This window comes from Natrix helvetica, assembly GCF_964273705.1.
Source record: "Natrix helvetica genome assembly, chromosome: Z".
In the NCBI taxonomy this organism is placed as follows: Eukaryota; Metazoa; Chordata; class Lepidosauria; order Squamata; family Natricidae; genus Natrix; species Natrix helvetica.
The window spans coordinates 61,109,077-61,126,590 of record NC_138554.1 but is presented as its reverse complement, the minus strand read 5'-3'; the positions used below and the strand labels follow the sequence as shown (position 1 = coordinate 61,126,590).

Here is a 17,514-nt window from a genome sequence, read left to right as displayed (position 1 = left end):
ACAGTAATTGAAAATAAACCAGTATGTCCAGGAGGAAAGGCAAAAGGGGGTAATTAAAAAGGACAAACTGACTTTGTAATTATATTTGCTCTATTATTGAAAACATTAGTGATTGATTATTCATCTGACATCCACAACTTACTCATAAACATACATATATGCCAATTTTATTACAGTGACAGAAAGCATAGCTTGGAAATGTAACTGTCAGATCTGCTCAAATCTGATCCCTTAGCAAAGAAAGACCCTTGACTTCATTTGGTTGAAGCAAAAGGTTCTTTTGCAGTAAACATTTCCTGTGCTCAAAAGATACAGAAAAATTTCCCATCATCCTAGCCCTTTCCCTGTGACCATGTTTAGCCAACTGAGAACTCTGCAATGTTTTTGATAATCCACATTCTTTCTTAGGGTACCTGGCCTTGAATGTTGGTATAAACTAGTTCCAAGCTTCTTTGGTCTTTATCCTCTGTCATTCCCCACTCCTTATTTCCCATCATGTAAACCCACAGCATTATTGTCCGTCTATCCTCCCCCACTTCTAGCCTTTGATGGCAGGAGGCCTGTGAGGCCCCAAGCCAAACCTGGCAGACCTGACAGGAACTGTCTTTATATGGCTGATAGAAAACATGTGTCTTCTAATGCCTATCTATTTATTTCAATATAGCCACATAAATTAGGTTTTGGTTCTTGGTATATGTTTGCCTCTTAAATCACTGGCATCTGTCACATGCCGTTGATACTTCCTCCATTATTTTATCACTAGTAAAATGAAAGCCAACCATTTGCCATCATTATCTTCACCAATGTAGCTGATCTTTCACATGCAATAATATGCTATACTCTAAAAATCCTAAAAGGCACTTGCATATATTTAGTAAAATCACTCACAACTACGGGGATGTAGAGATAACTTTGCAAAAGTGATTATTATCAAAATTTTATTTATTTGTTTAAGTTGTATGGTTGCCCATTTCAGTTAATGACTCCGGGTGGCTTATAGTTCAGAAAGATATTACAATTATTTTTTAAAAAAATGTTAAGAACAGTAAAATGTCCAACTCAAGGTATACAAGAGGAAGATAATTGGCCTGTTAGCAATATAGCTGGGAAACAGTACCATTGGCACATTCAGTGTCCCGGGCTTGGGAACATAGCCAAGTTTTTAAGGCTTTTAAGACATTTTGTGTATATTAACAATTTGTAAGTCAGATATCAACTCTTAACAAAATTAATCTCTTTTAGCCTTCTCCTTGAGATCCTCCAGATCTCAAATCCGTGCAATGAATGTAGTATTACAATGGATACTTCAGAGAACTGTTGATTGGGGACAGGTTCCTGAGTGCAATTCAACTGAGTTATAGAAATAAAAAGATTAAGAACTTACTTAAACAAGTAAAGGGTTGTTTAATATAGAAGTTTCATTTAAGAGATCTTCAGCATTACAAAGATACTCATAAATAAAACACTAGGAGAGATTCCTTGTCACTAGATCAGACACAAATAACTTGCTTCCCCAACAAGGGGGAGAAAAAAGAACTAGAAAAGAACTAACCAAATTACTTTTCTTTCATAATGATAACATTAATAAGGATGGTATGTTTGTATTTATGTAGATGTAGGAGGTAATAATAGTTATTAAAATATGGGTAACTTTGCAAATAGAAGTTTGAATGTGGCTAAGGATTAAAATACTGCACTTGGAAAACTGTAAGAAATCTGCTGGTATCTCTAACTTGATTTACTGAAAGTGAGTAAGGTTATTCACAGCTAGGTAATGTTCTAAGAATCTCTGCCTCCTTGGTTCAATGTGCAAGGAATTCCAGAACAAGTAGAAAAAAAATCAGCATATTGTTTTATGGAAGTTATAATATATGAAATATTGGCTCTGCTAGATATTAAGAAAGTACTGCTTTTCATATTGTGATAAACTTTGGCTATTCATTTTGAACTTTCTCAGATTTTCCATTAAAATATATGTCATTGCCAAGAATATGCCTCACTTCTGTTCTTTGCTTTTCCCAGATCACATGTAGGAATTCCAACAATGTAGAAAGGTGTTTGATATTATGAACCTCATGACTTGTGAGAAGAATTTTCAATATTTTATCAGGAATTTAGCTATCCTTGTTTTTTAAGTATTGGATAATGTCCAGATACCCTTTCATAACAGAGGCAAAAATATTTCGTGCTGCTTTAAATTTTGGCTGAAATCTCTTTGGAGGGTTGAATGTTTTTCATGTTTTGTCATTGTGCCTCTTTCAACTCCAGAGTGCCAACATTTATATCTGCAACTCCTAATTAGGCATTTGTTTGTTCCATGGAGTTGTCCTTGGAAATAATAGGAAAAAATTAAAAACTGCAGGCTTTTTAAAAATAGCTATTATTCATTCCAAAATATGCACTTGTTTTTTGAATCTGAATTTATGAAGATGTATTTCAATACATTAGACCATAAAAATAACAACAAATCTAGTCATATTTTTGCAAGTCACCTAATCATCACTATCATTATCATCATCATCACCACCTCCTCCATCTGTATAGGAATTGTAACGGATATTTGCAATAAGTCTGACTTATTGAAGATCAAGAAATACAAATTGTATGTTTACTTTCACAATATTTTTACTGTTTTTTTTCACAAGGAGGGGCTGGAACGACTATATTCTCCACAATGAGAGCGTACTCCAAGATGAAATATTTATTTATTAGATTTGGGCTGTTGGTCTGAGCTCCAAACATGGCAACTTGGTTGCAAACATTTCATCACCATTGGAGGAGACATAGACAGTGTCCTTTGAATTATGCCCGTCTGTCAGAGCACTGGTTTTTAAATACTTTTTTATGTGATGCAAATTAGTGTGAATGTTGCTTGTTTGGCTTCTTCTGACTCATGTACTGACTTTGGACTATTGGATTGGCTGGCTGTTGTTACTGAGGCATGGTCTTTGATTTTAAGTACCAGCTGTGTGATGTAAATTAGTGTTGTTTGTTTGGATATTGTTATATATTATACATTTATATATTATAAATGTATTATATTCAAATACATTTATTAGATTTCTATCCTACCTTTATTGTACAGCGCTCAAGCCACATGCACAATGTTTCTTCCTCCTATTTTCCTCCCGAAAACAATTCTATGAAGTAAGTAGAACTGAGAGAGAATGATTGACAGAAAGTCATTCAATGAACTTCTGTGGTTGAGGATGGACTAAAGCTCTGATAACTCCATTCCAAATTTAACACTAGTATATTACACTGTAGCAGTGAAAACTTAAACACATTTAAGTTCATTTTCATTAATAGATTGGCTAACTTTGATGTCGAAGAGGAACTAATTAAATTTTTTTTTTTACATATTTAAAATTAGATTTATAGATTAATGTCTAGCATGTATTAAATTAATGTGGTCCAATGATAGATTTTCCACAACAAATGCAGTTTTGTTTTAAGTCACTTGAATGGATGGAAAGGTTATGATTCAAAATCTGGATCACTTTTATATTGTAACACCCCCCACTCTAAATTATACTTTTTGTGTTATTATGGTTACAACTTTTCAGATAATTGCAGGTTGCATTAGTGATCTTTGATTGTAACAAAAACTATTATTTGCTTTGATATTCTAGACCTCTGAAACTAACATAATCTTATATTTAAGATAACTGTACTGTTGCCTCTTTTGAAATTCCTTGTTTTTAAAAGATTTTGGAGGAGTAAATCTAGGCTCCTAAGTCACAAATTGCTTCTAAACCAAAAGAGAAAAAGGAAATTATTGAACTATTTACACAATCTTGGGCCCAATGAATTCTAATATATTCATCAAAGGTTGAATAAATGAAAATGAAAATGCAGTTTTAAAGTTAAAAACAGAGGTAATAAACAAAATTCTATTCTGAATACATTGGATAATTCAGAAAATGTTTACTAAGGTATGGTTGCAATAACCCAGTTTAGTTCAGCTCAATTTAATTCAATTGAAGAATTAGAACATTAAGCCATATTATTTAAACAATCATATAAATGTGGAGCAGAAAAGGAAGATAATGGATCTACGTATATCTTTGGCTGGGCTGCAAACCCAGTATTTGGAATTTATAAGTCAGGATATCTTTTAGACATGGGAAACAGCCAAAATTGTCATACAATACTGGAAGGATACATTTAGATTTGATCTCACTTACTAACGCTGATATGGGCATTATCTGTCTTTCTGTTTTTGCAACAAGAAAGGAAAATAACTTCTGAGAAATTAAGTAAAAGTTCATGGAATTGCCTTCCCTTTTTCTTTTTTTAATTATATTGTGACAAATTATAATAACGATCCATTAGGGACATTTCCTAACTTTTTCACCATAGATTTTGTTATTTGAAAATGACCATTGGCTTACCTGAAGGGTCCTTTTCTGTGCACCGCGGGAGAGTCCAAGCAATGGTTAATTCAGTCTGGTTGCCCTTGGATACTGAGGAACTTTTTTTCTCCCTTTAACCACACCTCCTCGTGTGATTACTGCCAGAATTAATGCCGAAAAAGTCAATCTGTCGAGAGGATGGAGCGAAGGCGTCCAAGATGTCTTTAGTTGAAAGGAGGAACGAATCCCCGGGCCGAAGACCAGGGTGGGTTGGACTCTCCCGTGGTGCACAGAAAAGGACCCTTCAGGTAAGCCAATGGTCATTTTCCTGTGCACCGCTTGGAGAGTCCAAGCAATGGGACATACCCAAGTTATTGTCCGGTTGGGTGGGCAGAAGCAGAGTCCCGGGATTCGGTCGAAGACACAACCCCTTGAAGCACCCTCCTGCCAAAGGACGCCTCAGCCGAGGCGTAAATGTCCAGTTTGTAATGACGGATGAAGGGCGACGGGGAAGACCACGTAGCCGCCTTACAAATGTCTAGGATTGATGCCTGGGTGGCCCAGGCCGCCGTGGTGGCCGCGCTGCGAGTGGAGTGTGCAGTGATGCCTTGTGGCACCGACCTGGACTGGCTTTCGTAGGCCAAGGCGATGCAGGCGCGCAGCCACCTGCCAACAGTGGAAGAGGAGACTTTCTTGCCCAGGGAACCTGGATGAAATGACACCGGGTCTAAATGTAAGGCGTCGCACCATTTGGCTTTCGTAGGCCAAGGCGATGCAGGCGCGCAGCCACCTGCCAACAGTGGAAGAGGAGACTTTCTTGCCCAGGGAACCTGGATGAAATGACACGAACAAGGACTCCGACTTCCGGAATTCGGAGGTGCGGGCGATGTATGTTTTCAGCGCCCTTCTCACGTCCAACATGTGCCACTGTCGTTCCCTGGGATGTGACGGTCGCGGACAGAAATCAGGAATTACAATTTCTTGCGTTCTATGGAACCAAGTATTAACCTTTGGAATAAAGGTAGGGTCCAGTCTCAACACCACCCTGTCTGGGTGGACGGTACATAGGTCCTGGCGAACCGACAGGGCTGCCAGTTCTGATATACGACGAGCTGACGTCACGGCGATGAGGAATGCCGTCTTGAGTGTGAGATGACGTAGTGACGTAGTGCTGAGGGGCTCGAAGGGTGGAGCGGTGAGCGCCTGCAGAACCACGGACAGCTGCCAGGTGGGGTAACGATGGACCGTGGGAGGTCGTAAGTTACAAGCTCCTTTGAGAAAGGAACGGACCCTGGGCACCTTGCTAAGGGACAAGACCGGGTCACCGGCCCAAACAGTGGAGAGGGCCGCCACCTGTCGTCGAAGGGTATTTGGAGCGAGGCCCTTGGCAAGACCCCCTTGTAGAAAGTCCAGGACGCGGGAGACCAGAGCCGTCACCGGGTCTAAACGTAAGGCGTCGCACCATTTGGCGAAGGAAGCCCACGAGGCATCGTAGATTCGAGTGGTTGATGGTCGCCTAGCTGCCTGAATGGTGTGTATTACCTCCCCTGAGAAGCCCTCGCGCATCAGCTGGTCCCCCTCAAGTGCCAGACGGCCAATTGGAGCCATTGGGGCTCTGGATGAGTTACGGCCCCCTGGCTGAGGGAGACTTGGTCTGGAGGAATCTTCCACGGAGGTGACAGGGAGAGGCTGACCAGGTCGGCGAACCACGAACGACGGGGCCAGTGCGGGCCCACGAGGAGTACCTCCACCTCCTCCGCGATGATCTTGTGGATGACTTGTGGAATCAGGGGCAGAGGAGGAAAGGCATAAAGTAGGCCCCGGGGCCAAGGGGAGCGAAGGGCATCCGTCCCTTCCGCCCCCGGGGACTGGAAGCGGGAGAAATAGCGGTGAAGTTGAGCATTTTCCCTGGATGCGAATAGGCCGACCGTGGGAGTGCCGAACCTGCGGGACAGCTGGCGAAACAGAGCCGGATCCAGTTTCCACTCTGCCGGGTCTATGGTGGTCCTGCTCAGCCAGTCCGCCTGGGTGTTGTCGACTCCCGAAATATGGTCGGAACGAAGAGATGCCAGATGCCTCTCCGCCCAGCGCCCCAGGGATTCCGCTTTCTTCATCAATGTCTTGGATCTGGTGCCCCCCTGGTGGTTTATGTGGGCCTTGGTGGCCACATTGTCCGTCATCAATAGGACATGTTGATGGTGAATGTCCTGGTGAAAATGTCGGAGTGCCAGGCGGGCCGCACGCAGTTCCAGAAGATTGATGCTGCAGGAGCTCTCTGCGAGTGACCATTTGCCTTGCACCACTAGATGACCCATGTGTGCCCCCCAGCCGGCGAGGCTTGCGTCTGTGGTGACCACTAACTGGTTGGGCTCCTTGAACAGGTGGCCCTTGAGGAGTGCAGGGGACGTCCACCATCGGAGCGATCTCTTCACTGCTGGGGGAACGCTCACCAGTCGATTCGAGTTGCTCCTTGAGGCCCTCTGGTGAGGAAGGAGGAGCCATTGGAGAGCTCTGGAGTGAAGGCGAGCCCATGGGACAATCGAGATGGAAGAGATCATTTTTCCCAACAGCTGTGACAGGAGGACGATCGGGACCTGTCTCGCGAGCATCACCTTGCGGGTCATGGCCACTAAGCTGTCTAGCCTGTCCTGGGATAGGAAGACCCTGCACAGGGAAGTGTCTATGACCGCCCCCAGGTGGATAAGTCTGGTGGTGGGAACCAGATGGCTTTTCTTCAGATTTAGGGAAAAACCGTGGCTCCTCAGGGTTCTCATTGTGATGCGGAGGTCCCGCAAGGCCTGCTGCCTGGACGACGACTGGATCAGGATGTCGTCCAGGTAGCACTGGAGCCTTATGGGTCTGCACCTCAGTTGGGCTGCTACAACCGCCAGGACCTTGGTGAAGGTCCTGGGGGCCGACGACAGGCCGAAGGGGAGGGCCCGGAATTGAAAATGCCTGCCGGCATAAAAGAAGCACAGGAACCTCCTGTGCTGGGGACAGATGGGGATGTGTAGGTAAGCCTCCTTGAGGTCGATAGAGGTAAGGAGGTCTCCCTGACGGATCCCCGACAGGATGGACTGGAGGGACTGCATCTTGAACCTCCGGTAGGCGATGTGCCTGTTGAGGTTCTTTAGGTCCAAGATGGCCCTCCAGCCCCCCGAGTTCTTTGGTACCAGGAAGAGGATGGAGTAGAACCCCCTCCCCTCCTGGTCGGGGGGGACCTGCTCTATCGCGTCTATCTCCAGGAGATGAAGAATTTCCTGGTTCATAAGCTCCCTCTTCAGAGGACAGGAAGGAGTGGGGCACCGGATGAAGTTCCGGGGAGGGGGGGATAGGAATTCTAGGGATAGGCCCTCCCTTACAATCTGGAGGACCCAGGCGTCCTCCGTGGTCTGGGCCCAATGGTGGGCGAACAGCTGGAGGCGCCCCCCTATGGGTGACAGGCCCGGGCAGTCACTTAGATTTGCGGAAGAGCCTGTTAGAGGCACCTCCGCGGTTGGATTTACGGAAGCCGAATTGTTGTCTACCTCTGTCCTTAAAGGAGGATCTGTCCTGGAACCTGTCCCCTGACTGACCGGCCGGTCGGTAGGACGGGGAGAAGGAAGAAGAGGTAGAGGGTTCAGAGGCACGAAAGGGCTGCCTCCTGGGGTATGGAGCGGACTTGCGGTCCTGCTTCTTAGTGGTGGAAGGTAAAATCTTTCTTTTATCTTTGGATTCAATGAGGAGAGGCTCAAGCGCCTCCCCAAATAATTTGGCGCCCTTAAAGGGGGCTGAGGCCAGCTTCCATTTATGCTTCTGGTCCGCCTGCCAGTGGCGGAGCCAGAGCAGGCGGTGTGAGGTGACGTTGGCCGCCAAGGCTCTAGAAGCAAATTTAGAGGCGTTAAGGGATGCGTCCGCCGCATATTGGGAGGCCGCAATTATTTTTGAAATATCCTGGCGGAGGCGCAAGTCTCCTGCCGAGAGTTTGGCCAACAGTTCCCTTAGCCATATAACGGAGGCCCTGTTAAAAAAGGAGGCGGAAGAGGAGGCTTTGATGGCCCAGGCAGCCGCCAGGTGGGCCTTATGGCATACCCTCTCCGCCTTCTTATCCTCCGCCTTGAGCCCATCCAGCAGGTCTGCTGGAAGGGAGGAGTTGGAGGTGAGGGCAGTGATAGGTGGTTCCATGGCTGGGAGAACCAAAAGGTCTTCCAAGGTGGGGTCCATAGAGTAAAGTTTCTTGTCTGCCCCGCTGGGGGAAGACAAGGTGGCTGGTTGGGCCCACTGGCGTTGGATTACGTCCAGGAATAAGCCTGGAACCGGGACCAGCTCTTGTTGGGGGGCCAGGACGTCGAACATGGCCGCATTGGGGTTTTCGGGAACAGCATCGGCCGAAGGTTGGGCCGGCTTAGGTTTAATCCCTACCCTGGTAGCTAGTTTGGCCTTGCGGAGAATGGACTTAAAGAGAGTAGGTTTGAAAAGTCTGGAAAAAGAAGGGGCGTCCGGGGGGAGGCCCTCGTCTTCAGATAGCTCCAGGCCGTCCTGGTCAGCGTCCTCGATGGCGGAGGTTTCGCTGACCACGGATGACTCAAGGGACGGATGGCGGGCACGCTTGGTTGGAGGAGGGGCCGCCGGGCCCCGGGGAGTGGCCCCTGGCCCCGAAGGGGGAGGGGAGCGCTTTTGGAGGCCCTCAGCAATGCCTCTGGCGATAGCACGATCGACCAAGGCCTGCACGCGCGGTGACAGCTCGGACTCCTGATCAGAGTCTGATTCCGGGTCCCTGGGGTCCTGGAGATGGTAGTGGGAGCCCCCAGCCGGGGGAGCCCTGTGACCCTCTGGGACTGGGTCCTGTTCATATGGCCAGGACGGGGCAGGAGAAACTGGTTCCACCAGTGATCTGTCCGGGGACAGATCCTGAGACTCTACCTCCTCATTCAGCAACGCCAAGATATCACCTCTGGATGGGGGAACGGGGGCCACCTCTGGGGGGGACCCTGTCCCAGCCTGGCGCCGGGCCTTCTCAAATTGTTTATCAAGGGCCCGCTGGCGCCTCTCAGTGTCCTTGGTTTCGGCTGCAGCCGGGGCCTTGACAGGGTGCTTATTGGTGGCCCCTGAGACGCCCTTGCCCACACTCCCACCCCTACTGGAAGGGGGATCCTTGCTAGGGGCCTGAGAGGGGCCGGATCTAGCCTCAAGGGAACCTGATGGAGGGGGCAGCTCCATGCCAATGACCGCACAAGGATGATGCAGAAAAACACAGGCAAGCGGGTAGGCTGCAGCGGAATTCGACTGGCTACACTGAAAAGCATAAAAAAGACAATCATGATTAATAATGCAGGCATAGGAAGAGTCAATAAATCCATTTCAGCCTAACACTAGTAGCCAAATGAGAGGACACCCAGGAGGTTGAGCTATGAGGTGGGCCCGCAGCTCAGGCTGCAGTAACCCCTGCAGGAGAGACAGGGAAGTCAGTAGGCCAGGAGACTAGAGGCTTTAAAAAAAAAAAAGGGAAAGCCTGGCCAGATCTTAAGGATAGAGAAAAAATTCTTCCCTGTGCCGCTGCAAAGGACACGTGGTGGCCAAATTACCAGCGCCGCTGATGTCCAGTGAGTGGTGGCCGAGGGTCCGCTGGGCAGGCCCGGCGAGGCCCTGTAGCCACCAGGCGGCCTCCTGCATGAGCGTGGCTGAGCGGCAGAGGCCTGAAATTAAAGGCGCGAACTTTTCGCGCCTAAAAATGGCCGCTGCAACAGCGAGGAGCTGGGCGGAGAGGAAAGCGGCAGCCAGGATCAATCCGGGCCGCTCGTTACTCCGCGGCGGCTGAGGGGTGGAAAAAAACGCAGGGAAGTCAAAAAACGAAAAAACTAGGCCGGAAAATAACAACCGGGGAGGGAACCGAGCCAAAAAAACAAAAGAAAAAAACCCCCTCGCCGCTGCTGCCGCGCTCTAGGAGCAAGCGGCAAGTTTCAAAGCCTGCACGAGTGCGAGGCTGTGGAAAAAAACCTCCCCCACACACGCTTACCTCCTGGCCTCCGAGATAGCTTGATGTTGATTGCAGAAGAACAAAAGGCAAGGAGAAAAGTTCGTTTTAAAGAGGAAAAGGTTTTCCAAAAATTTAGGAGAGTCCAAGCCAAAGATTAGTAGCCTGAACTCAAATATGCATCCGATCTGGGCACTGAGGAATTAATTCTGGCAGTAATCACACGAGGAGGTGTGGTTAAAGGGAGAAAAAAAGTTCCTCAGTATCCAAGGGCAACCAGACTGAATTAACCATTGCTTGGACTCTCCAAGCGGTGCACAGGAAAACTGGTCTTTCAATCCTGTAACTCAAGTGAAAGCCAAACAAAAGGGATGAAATCAAAACTCCCAAACAAGACAAGAAACTGAGAATAGTGAATTTATGTAACCACAAATAAGTAAATTAAATAGCATGAAAGTAAATTTGTGGGATGCTACTGTATTAACAGAAAGGACCAGGGGAAAATGTCAGGAACCATCCTAGGTTAAGAGATCACCTAGAGCAGTGATGGCTAACCTTTTAGAGACCGAGTGCCCAAACTGCAGCCCCAAACCCAGTTATTTATTGCAAAACGTCAACCCAGCAATTTAACCTGAATTATGAGGTTTTACTACCTAAAATAATGATAAACAAGGCAGAGTTCAGCTAATTGTTCTAAAAAAATGTGATAAATGCATTTTTATGTCTCTTTATTTTCCCCCTGCTTTTAAAATATTATGTTTAGCAGCAATTAAAAAGAAAAAAAAATGTGTAATATCATTTCTTTCTTTCCTTCCTTCTCTCTCTCTCTCTCTTGCTTTCCTCCCCTCCCTGGGGTGGGGGAAGGAATCCCTGAACTGGTGCTGGGTGGTGGGAATCTGATGTCTGGAGGTTGACGAACCCAGGAGTAGGGCGCCGACAATCAGCTGGTTGGCGAAGAGCCGAAGACGAGCTGGCTGGCGGGGAGGTGGGGCATCAAAACACAAGCAGCTCTGAAGGAAAAGCAAGTGACATCTGTGAGTCGAGAGTGAGCCGATAACGATGCAGGGTTGCATTGTGGCTCCATGTTGCAATGGGCTCCAGGAGGAGAGGACCCCCCTCTCCCCCACTGTGAAACATGGTAAATTTCACTGTGCTGCACAAGGCGCTACGAGAGAAGTAGGCAGCAACAGCACATGTACCGCGACGAAGGTGGAATGCTGTTTCGCGCCTTTTTTTTAGTCTTGCAAATAACGGTGAGAAATGTGATGGAGTAGGGCTGGGGTGAGGGCGCAAGTGCCCACAGAGAGAGCTCTTAGTGCCACCTCTGGCACACGTGCCATAGGTTTGCCACCACTGACCTAGGGTATGGTTTCCTTTTCAACATCTCTAAGCTTTAGAACCTTGAGCAGTTTGTTCTCTAAAAGTGCAGGACAGCTAGATATGAATTTCCAGAGATTGCTGTATGACAAAGAGCTGCGAGAAATTCCAAAGCAAAGGAAAAAATAAGGGGCAAGAAGTGAAAGACATGTTAAAAATATGATTGACCCAACAAGTCTTTAGAGATAGTAATTCTGATTTGCCTTTATAACTTTTGTTATTATTGTTATAATGAATGTTATTATGTGGCTTTTATTGTGATGCTTGTGATTGTGATTAATGCTGTCCAGATTCCCAAGATGGAGGGGAGTGTATTCCAGAGGAGCAGGTAATATTGAAATTTTGATAGTTTGTGTCGGAAAAGGAGGGTAATGATTTGTAGAGTATATCTTTTGTGATCTAAGAAGTCTGCTTTAGTGTGGCACGATGTCTGTGTACAAGTGAGGCACAATAAAGGAAATTGCTTAGAGAACCCACTTTTCTTGGTTTTTAGAGCCTGATAATTATGATTTTGCTTCTTTTGTAATTTGTCTAGAAATGTGCAATTTTGGCAGAAAATACAATAACACTTGATATAATAAAATAGAACAAATAGCTGAGACCATTAGGAACCATGTTCTCTGGAATTACAAAATGGACACTAGGGGGTCCCATGTACAGCAATCCTGGGTGCATGAAGATCAGTGGCAGAAATTTAATTTAAAAAATTCAGAGATGAATAAGGGATTCGCCTGAGTGTGATGGAAACAACCTTTTATTGTGATTATCTACCTCTACTTAATTAAATATGTGATGTGCAACCTATCCAGATTTAGCTGTTCTTCAGATTCACATAAGAACAAACAGTACACTTAGAAGAAATGCTGAATAGATTTTTTAAAAATTATAAATCCCAGTGTAAAAAAAGTTATTTATTTCATCATATTTATATAGTCATTCATCTCCCATAACCTGTAATAACATACCTTAATTATTACATCAAACTAGCTTTCATCAACCACAGTAGTAATGTTGAACCCACTATTATAATATCTGCCAAAGAGTTAAGCAGATAAAAATGTAACATTTTTGAATTACATTCATGATACTGTAACTTTACTTTTCAGAATAGTGAAGAAGAAACAAAAGGATCTACTGCTTTGGAGTTATTTAAGGTTAATTGAAATGATAGGAATGTTGGATGGAACAGATCATACTGACTTATACTTCATGATCCAAGAGTGGTGAAAACTCTTGGATCTTATTTGCAGGAGTTATAAAACAATTCCTTCTGAAGCACAACACTGAAGATACTGAAGAATACTGGGCCTAGGACAGAACCCTGAGGTACTCTACTGCGTATTTCCCTTCATTTAAAGAGAATTCCATTAAGGATCACATGTGAATGCTTTGTTCAACCAGCTATGAATCTATCAGGTGATGATGCTGTCTGGTCTACATTTTTCTATCTTACCAAGAAGTAGGCTGTGGTCTATTTTGTCAAATGGCTCACTGAAGTCAAAGTACTATGTGTACAATATTTCCCTCATCTACCATTTTAGTCACTTTGTCACATAATGTAGTAAGGTTTGTATTTTGAAAACCTCATATTGATTTCTAGTAATAGTTTTGCTTGTTTACAGGTAATCACAGATCCACTATCTTATATTTTTCAGAATCTTCCCACTTATTGATGCCAGGCTGTATATCTGTAGTTTCCTGGGTCCATTTTTTCCTTTTTAAAGATTAGAACCACATTAACTTTTTTCCAGGCCTCTGGTAGTTCCCCAGTGCTTCAGGATCTTTGAAAGAATTGGTTCAGTGGTTCCAAGACCACCTCTGTCAGCTATTTCAGAATGCTGAGATACTGTATAATCCATCTGGTCCTGGTGATTTGAACTTGTCTAGTAGATAGGTGTTTCTTAATCATTTTCTTGTCTATTTTGACTTGTATTCTTATTCTGCCTTTTATTGTACTACTTTTAATAAATTGGACTATTTTTTAATGTGTAAAGGTAGCTGCAAATAATGAATTGTACAATTTTGATTTATCTCTACTTATTAGTCCCTTGCCATTTTCTCCCATTAGAACTGATCATTTTCTTGACTTTTTTCTTACTTTTTAAATGTTGAAAGATTTTTTAAAATTATTTTTTATATTTGTTGTGAGTCTTAATTTATTTTAAAGCTTAGCTCTCCTGACTTTATCTTTGCAGATTTGGGCTATTTGTTGGTATTCTGTTTTAGTTATGTGTTCCTCTTTATATTTTTTTAATACTTTTCCTTTTGTCTTATTTTTGTTTTACAGAAGACAATTATGTTTAAATGTCTTCAAATTATATCAGGAAAAGTAAATTATAACATGAGTTGTAAATTGCTAAAAACCAAAATATCATTTTTAGTTGCTTGTAATTTGTAAGAATTCTCTGCAATAGACTAAGTAGTTGAAGTTTGAAGATTTTAAAATAAAGATAAAGCAGATTCCATATGGTTCTTTATTAGCAAGATATTAAAATTGGGTTGTATAATACTGCTGTTAAGCAAATTATATTCAAAAAGTGCTTTCTGGGCTTGTTAACCGCTGTCTGTTTATCTGCATTTTGGGGCTGGTGGTTACATTTAAATTTGAGACATTCATCTTTCTCTTAGCGCAAAATATATTTTGCAGTCTATCTCATTCTATTTCCAATAATATCCAAAATATGCACAATCTATTTGAAAAGTTCCATAATGCTGCATCCTTGCTAATTATTGTGATGCACCCTGATACATTTTGATTAATAGAGATTTAATCATTAAGAGTCTGTCTCTGTTACAATCTATTACAATACTTAAAGAGTGCTCCATTTTATAAGGCAATGTTTGGGATAATTGCCAGAGACATATGCTAAACCAATTATAAAAGAGATATCTATTTTCCACCCAAGACTTCTGATTTTAGGGAAAATGGATTGTAATGCCATTAAATGAATTTGAATGACTGCCATTCCAAATATTTCTAACCAGAAGTGAATATACAGACACAGTCTTTGCAAACTAAATTAAAATTTGACACTGGAGAAAGTTTACACCCAGTCTTCCTTCAAATGATAGTTGGGTTAATAGCATGGCTGCAGCAATAATAATCATTAGACAAGAAACTCAAAGTCATACGCACCATCATGTCATATACCATCAAGCCACAATACATGCAAGTGAAAATTATTTTCGACCATGTACTGTACTTAGTTTTTTAATCAATTATAATAGCATGTTATGAAAATATAAATACATATGTGGTATATATTATAGAGTGCATGAACGCATTTTAATTGAGCTCCAGTAATCAAATGAAATTCAACTAAAATTGAACATCCCCAAAGAGGAAACATTTAAACCGAATGCAAACGATGCCAAATAAGATCATGGAAAAGATATAACGTGGTTCGTTCATTCGTTCCTTCCCTCCTACCATTTAAATAATTATATTTACAAAAAAGAGTTCTTTTATATACTTTTCTTTGTCCATGAAGCTACATTTCTTTTAGGAATCCTTGAAACAAAAACCAAACTATCTTTTTTACATATATACGCTAACATTTTTAAAATTTAACAGTTAGATGGTACTTAACAATAATTTAATACAAATAATTTAAATGCAATAAAAATGAAAATTTAGGCAAATGAAAATTTGAACACATACACCCAGGTCCATTTTTATGCCGCCTACTTTGTTCTAAAAGAACTTTCTACTTTCTAGAGTTTAAAAAGAACCTTGTTGTTCAATGCGCATGGCTCCAGTCAATATAGTGCCACTGACAAGTCTTCCACAATAAACAAGGATTATTGATTCATTGTCTTGCTCAAGACCCACAGAAGATATTGCTTTTCTGAATAAACCTGGGCAAGGATTATTGATTCATTCCCTGGATCAACACCCACAAAAGATACTGCTTTTCTAAATACAACCTGGGCAAAATTAATTATTTTTAATTTCTGAAGTAGCACAATGTACTGAATCAGCAGACTTTAAGTGGACCTGGAGGATTAATCAAATCAAATCATTGTAGCCATTAAACTAGGAAACCTGAAGGATTTTAAAGCAATAATCCATCCTTTTATGAGCTATATATGTTGAATGACAAGATTCTTTTGAAATTCCACACTGGATTTGAGTGAGATATTTTTCAAACTGAAAGAAGGATAATAAAGAGACGAGAAGCCAATGGAATGTTAGGACAGAAAAATATAGCTAGAAAGGATTTTGGAGGTCTTTTATTCCACTCCATTAAGCTGTTTTATCTCAGCCAGACTGCATGAGATTGTTAAACAATCTGCCAGAGTATGTACCAAAAGCTGAATCAAATAAAAAGCCTATTTATCATTTAATTCATCAAAAGTCAATATTAACATAATATGACATCCTTTTTTGGTTTCCAAGCAACTACCATTCAAAGGAATACTGCCTCTAATACTAGAGTATTCATTTACAGCCCTTATTCACCATTATTTCAAATTCAATCTGATTTCTAAAATATTAGATTTCTAATTTGTAAGCATATATTTCAACAACAATAATCATAACACTTTCATAAAATGGAGCACCATATAGTCAGTAAAAATTTATCTGCCATATTACAAGACTTACCTTCTAGAATTTGTGATGTTATGCAAGAAGTTACACAAACTGATGGTTTCTCATGTGAATCTGTTGAACCTGGGCTGGCACACTTGGGAATGGTAACAGTTGGGATTGAAGAACCACCCAAATTCAAGGATAGGTCACTCCTGTTGCAAGATAAATTTCGATTTTTCAGCTCCTTTTCATATTCTTCAGCTGCCAATTTTTCCAAGTGTTTATATCTGAAAGTTAAATTCCAAAGGGATTCCGTAAAGGAGAAAAAAACTTCAGCTTATACTTGTTTATAAATGAAGCAGCCATAAAAAATATTACTTCTTGACACATGAAATAGACATCAAAACAGGCTGCTGGATTAATCTTCCAGTATTGGATGGGTGGAAGAAACAAACAAACAAACAAACAAACAATAATAGAATGCTGCTGAGATTTGTTTATATTGCCTCCTAAAAGAACTTAAATAAAAAATAACCCAGAAAAATACTTTCAAAATTTCTATCTCCAGTTTTATTAAAGAGAGAGGCTGGGAAAAGCTTATTGCTCAGAGAAGAAAGCTCTAAAGAATGCAACTTATAAATGTTTGGACTAAAAACTGTCTGAGTGTCTGTCTGAACCTGCTACTATTTGTTCTAAGTACAGTACACTGGAATCACTTTGTTCTACAATGGAAACATTTAAAAACATTAAAAGATGTTTAATGCCAGAACTCAAGATATCCAATAACTTGGATATGACGTCATATATAGTTTATTCATAAAAGTCAATTGAAAAGAACAAAGTTACATCTGTTTTGCATTTTAGACAGGCAAGATTCACTAACTATTTATTAAGACCAGTTACCAATCATGTTATTTTATATGTTGTGACCAAAATTATTTGGAAATTGGACCTCTTCCAGATGTCTACTAATGTATCAAATTATTTGAACATGGTTTGTATATATGAATACATATATGAAAGTAAATTGCTGATTTTACGTTACTCAGTCATCAACTTCTAAAACAGCCAAATCAAAATTTAATTGTAGATAATTGTAAGATAAAACGGAATGGTAGATAAAAGGTTTTACAGTTAGGTAAGAAAAACCAGCTGTACAGGTACAGACTAGGTGAAACTTAGGTTAATACCAGTAATTGTGAGAGGGATCTTGGAGTTCAAGTAGACAGTCACTTAAATATGAGCCAACAATATACATTAGCAGCCAAAAAAGCAAATGCAATCTTAGGCTGCAT

The 17,514-nt window shown here is 42.1% G+C and overlaps 1 protein-coding gene across 7 annotated transcripts in view; it reads right to left on the bottom strand.

The window, feature by feature from the left end:
- FHOD3 (formin homology 2 domain containing 3) overlaps positions 1 to 17,514 on the bottom strand; it is a 270,970-nt gene that overhangs the window by 79,783 nt on the left and 173,673 nt on the right. For 6 of the 7 annotated variants that reach the window (XM_081971408.1, XM_081971409.1, XM_081971410.1 and 3 more), the window contains one exon: positions 16,292 to 16,506. In XM_081971408.1, the coding sequence (XP_081827534.1) occupies positions 16,292 to 16,506 (215 nt within the window). The remainder of the gene's footprint in view (positions 1 to 16,291; positions 16,507 to 17,514) is intronic. The other variant, XM_081971411.1, reaches the window with a different exon arrangement.